The sequence below is a fragment of the Ailuropoda melanoleuca genome, chromosome 4 (assembly GCF_002007445.2).
Source record: "Ailuropoda melanoleuca isolate Jingjing chromosome 4, ASM200744v2, whole genome shotgun sequence".
Classification (NCBI taxonomy): domain Eukaryota; kingdom Metazoa; phylum Chordata; class Mammalia; order Carnivora; family Ursidae; genus Ailuropoda; species Ailuropoda melanoleuca.
In genome coordinates this window covers 19,638,814-19,643,816 of record NC_048221.1, presented here as the reverse complement: position 1 = coordinate 19,643,816, position 5,003 = coordinate 19,638,814, and the positions used below count along the sequence as shown (strand labels likewise).

Sequence of the window (5,003 nt, the reverse complement as noted above, 5' to 3'; positions counted from 1 at the left end):
CCCCCCCCCGTGGAGGCTCTGGACACCTGCAGTTAGACCGTTCTCTCCCCGGGGCAGTCTGACAGCGCCTTGACTGCCTGACCCGCCCCGCCGGTGCTGGCCAAGGCCCTTCTGAGAGTTCACAGAACCTGCTGTCTCGAGGGCCAGGAGGAAGACGTGGCTGAGAAGAGGGTCCAAGGAAGAGGAGCAGGAGGAAGGTCACAGTGGGCTGTGGTTCTTTACCTAAACGCTGTAGTTTTTTGTTTTTGTTTTAGGGCTAGAGAACACCTATCCCTGAAGAGTAGACAAGGCAAGGGTTGAAGTGTCCTCTCCAGCCAGATTTCCTGGCAGGTTTACATCTGGGAATGCTGCCGGGTGGTGTGGGATTCTGGGTGCTGAGCACCCACTCCATGAAGAACAGCCCAGAGAAGTTTTGGACCTCACTGGGCCAGGCAACTCTGGCCTCTGTGTGACCCAGGCGTTTCTCGAAGAACTGCAGGGAGCCCTACCACGTGCTCTTAAGCCACCCCTACCTCATTTGCTTTGAACAAGTAAGGCCCACCCCTGCTTCTGGCAGTAGGAGCTATCCTGGAATGGAGGAGCTGTGGTCAGCTGAGTCTCTCGCGGACTTGCTCAGACACCTGGCAGTTGTGGCCACCGCTCAAGTACAAACAGGCAAATAAACGCACTTAACCCCTCCTTTGTTCATGTTTTCTCTGTTGTGAAGGTGTTTGTTCTCTCATGAGCACCAGCTGTGGCCCAGTGAGCAGTACCTCCCCAGGCACGTTCCCCTGTTCATTTTAAATCTCCAAGGTCTCAAAAAGCCACCTCTTTCCCCATGGAGGCAAGTATCCTCCAGGCCGTCCACAGAGCCTCATCCTCCCCCTCAGGACGGTTTCTCTCAAAGCATCCCAGCTGTCACCTGTGTTGCCTTGCAGGGGCTGGGGTCGTGGACCAGGCCAGGAGAGTGGCGTGGCCAACGAAACCTGGAGTTCCTGGCCAGTTGGCTCACTTCTCTTACTGAGGCTGCTGTCGTCCTCAGTTCTGACAGTGGTCCTTTTGGGACATCCAAACTGCCACACTGGAACACTCTGAAGAGTGTATCTGGGCTGTGTTCTATGGTGACAAGTGCTGTAGAACTGACTGGTTTTCCTCCCTGGTCCCCTCTGACCTCATCAGAGATGAGGGATGATAGCATTTTACTCTTTGAAGCCATCTTTCCCTCCCAGCTGGAGGACGCCTCCACATTCCTCCCCAGCTGGGCTTGAATGGCTCGGACTAGCTCTGCCCCACACCTCGGCACCCGTGACTTCATTTCCCCACCGAAGCACCTTTCTCCCAGGGGTCCCACTTCAGCAGGGCAAGAGGCCAAGGCACACGCTCACCTTACACCTGGGAAACAGGTATGCCAGTTGAGAGCGCTCCCTTGCAGCGCTGCAAAAATTCTTCCGTCCAGGGGTTCAGTGTCCCCTAAAAAGCTCTAGTGACTGGGCAGAGGCCCCCTCCATGGACACATTAGCTCCCAAACGAGGAAGAACCAGAATTCACAAACACTGGGTAAGTTTCAAGAATTAGCAAAAGCTGCTTCCCACCCTCCATTCTGGCATTTGGCCTCCAGTGTCCCTGGGAGTCTGAGGCAGCTCTGCCTCCAACCCGGTGTTCCTGGGCTGCCCTGTAAAGGCTGAAAGGGAGGCTGAACAAGAGGGGAAGCCTGCGTCGACCTGTGACACCAAGACCCTGTGGCATCAATACCGTACTTGTCTGTCCCATGACTACACAAGACCACACGACTGCTAGACTACCTGCTTGCAAAAGGCCTCAAGATTAGGCACGTTGTCCAACAGCTACAGTTCAGACGGACGAACACACACATTCAGGGCAGGAAAACAACTCTGGGACTACCACAGCTGCCGGCTCTGAGCTTAGGCTCGCGGGCTCTGCCCAGGCAGGCAAGGCAGGGTCCAGAGGCCAAGTGAACCCGCTCTCAGCCAAGGCTAGAGACAAATGTGAACGGAGTCCTGACTGGGCCCAAAGAGTGGAGGGGCTGAGAGCCACCGACACAGCAGGACTCTGAGCTCCACCTGGACCGCGAAGTTGACGTAGGGCATTTGTGTGCGTGCAGTGGGGAAAGGTCTTCCATTCACTGAGGAAAAACTTGATTAAACCAGGACTCTGAACAGGATTAANAATCCATCCTCTGACAAAGGCTTTACTGACAACTTTCCATACAGTTAGTCAAAAAATAAAAAAATACAGAACACAGCAGACAGTATCTCATACACTAGAAATCAACGTGACAGGAGTCCCTTTTCTCAATGCTGTAAAAAACAAAAACAAAAAACGAAACAAACCGAACATAACCCTGAAAATCTAAGAACTTAGTTTTGGTGGGGGTCAGGACTCTAGTCCCCCAACAAATGAACCAAAATAACCCAGCAGAGAATTCAAACCAAGGGGGTAGGATGTGGGGATGGGGTGGTGGTCAGATTTTAAAATAACTGCTTTTGTGACACAAACGTGGAGCTGGAGACAGGTCTGGGCTAGGCAGTGTCTCGTACTATGACTATCACCATGTGCTCTTCCTCTAGCTTGCCCAGTCCTCAGTGCTGACTGGAGGTACTGCTGGGAAAAGTCGCAGGGTGGGAAGGCATAGAGCATGCCTGTGCTGTCTCTGCCCTTGGACCCCCCCACCGGTAGGCTGATCACCCCCGCGGCCTGCTTCTGTTTCAAGTAGGAGACCAGGTTCCTGAGAAGCCGCCTCTGTAGACCCGGCTCCACCGTGGGCATCCCCTCAGTGCCAGGCCCGCTGGGGGTCGCCTGGGTGGCGAGGAGCACCGCATAGCCATTGGGGCTCCCCTGCTTGATCCGCCGCGTGACCTCATCGAGCTTGGGCTGGTCCAGTCGCAGACGCTGGGCGATCTTCAGCTGGGTCAGCTTGCTCCCGGAAGTGTGGTCTTTGAGGAGGCCAGTGAGAACCCCCTGGTCCCCCTCTAGGATGTGCATAGATGTCGGGAAGCAGCTGTTTTTCAACACTAGGAGCCCGTTCCAGCCCAGCTGCAGTGTCTGGGCATACTCGGAAAGATTCTTGAGCTTTTTGGTCTCGTGTTTTGGCTCTTCCAGAGGCTTGGGCTCAGCCTCAGCGGTCCGATGATTGCGCTCGCTCTCTCGTGTCTTCTTCCCGTGGGAAGAGTCTGGAGCCTCGTGGTGGTGGTGGTGGCTCCGCTCCTCAGCCCCATGTCTGCTGTTGCTGAGGGAGTTGCTACTGGACTCCTTGGTCCCGTCACTGGAGTGGTTCTCCTTACGGCTGCGCTCAGGCGTGCGGTCAGAGCCCCGGTCCACCTGCTGCCCACCACCCTTGGTCCTGCTCCGTTCCTCGTAAGGGGAGTGGGTTGTCCTCCCACGGTCACTGGAAAGGCTCCTCCGCTTCCGCCTCTCCTCCCAGGGCTTGGGCAGGCCCCGGTCCCCGTCTCCCCAGCGCTCCCCACTCCTGCTGCGCACCGACCGGCTGTAGCCCTCCAGGCTGTTTCGGCGGTCAGAGCTTTTACTAGGGCTGGTCCAGTCCCCTTCCAAAAAGGTCCGGTCTCGGTCTGAGTACAGGAGGTGTGGGGGGGTCCTATCCCGCACCCGCAGGTCTGCATCCAGGTTTCGGTGCCGGGTATAGCCGTCTGGGAGCAGCTCATAATGCACAGGGAGGGGTGAGGGCTGGTACTGCTGGGGATACCGAGTCTCCTCTGCTTTGGCAAAATCCACACGCAGCCTCCGGTCTGGACCACCCAAAGGAAAGCCCCTCATTTTCGCACAGGCGGCCTGAGCTGCATCCAAGCTCTCGTACTGGATGTAAGCAAAGCTATCTCCCTTGACGTGATCAATGGTCCGAATGCTCCCAAAGCGGTCAAACTCTCGCGCCAGCGCGGCCAGTGAGGTGTTAGGTCCCAGGCCGCCCACCCAGAGGCGGGTGGTAGGGTTGGCCTTACCATAGCCTATCTTAATGGGGTTTCGGCCAATCACCCGGCCCGACATGGCCACCTTAGCCCTGTGGGCCATGTCTAGGTTCTGGAACTTGAGGAAGGCATACGCACCACCCTGGCCACGGGCAGGTCTCTTGATGACCACCTCCTCAATGATGCCGTACTTCTCAAAGGCCCGCCGCAACTCCACCTCAGACACGCTGTGATCCAGGTTCCCGATGAAGAGGTTGCGCGTGGCCCGCTGGTCGTCCTCAGGCATCAGGTCCTCCTCGCACACGGCGGGGTAACCGTAGGGGCGCCCGCGATCGTCGTACAGCCCGTAGTAGTCCAGGGCCCGCTCCCGGGATAGTCCCACTGCGGCGGCAGCAGCAGCATCCAGGGCAAAGGCTGCCGCGGCGTGGCGGGCGCGGGGCTCCCGCAGCGGCGGGGCGGCTACCGGGGACAGCGAGCGCTGCTTGTACTGGTAGCCGCCGTGCAGGGGTAGGTAGCCGAGAGGGTCGGCGGGCGCGGGCGGCCCCGGGGGGGGCGTGGAGGCGGCAGCGCTGCTGCTGCTGCTTCGCCGGCTGCTCCCGCCGCCGCCACCGCCGCCGCCACGCAGGTACACAGGCTCCACCTTGAGCGGCCGGTCGTAGAGCAGTAGCTGGCGGGCCAGGGCGTGCTGGCGGGCCTCGCGCGCGTCCTGCGGGTGCCGGAAGTTCACGTAGGCCACGCGGCCCAGCTCTGGCGTGTGCGACAGGCGCAGGCTGATCTCACCGAAGCGCTTGAACTGGTGGAAGAGCCGGTCCTCGAGGTGCTCGGCGGGCAGCGCGGGGCTCAGGCTGCTGATGAGCAGAGTCTTGTACTCGGGCGCGGCCGCCGACGAGCCGGGACCCGCGGGCTCGGCCCCAGGAGGCGGCGGAGGTGGCGGCAGCGGAGACGCTCGGGGTGAAGCACCTGAAGCGCCTGGGTCCCCGGAGGCCTTGCCGCCGCGTCCCCCGCCGCCGGCGCCCGAGCCCGAGGAGCGGCCGCTGCTCGCACGGTGATTTGCGTCGCCGGCGCCGCGGCCGTCACGATGCC

The 5,003-nt window shown here is 59.6% G+C and overlaps 1 protein-coding gene across 1 annotated transcript; it reads right to left on the bottom strand.

Moving 5' to 3' along the window:
- Positions 1-2,161: 2,161 nt before the first annotated feature.
- On the bottom strand, positions 2,162-5,001 carry RBM15B (RNA binding motif protein 15B; the record flags this gene model as incomplete). Its single annotated transcript, XM_034657210.1, has 1 exon — positions 2,162-5,001. A coding segment is annotated over one exon (2,628 nt), but the record flags the coding sequence as incomplete, so codon positions are not given.
- Positions 5,002-5,003: the final 2 nt, after the last annotated feature.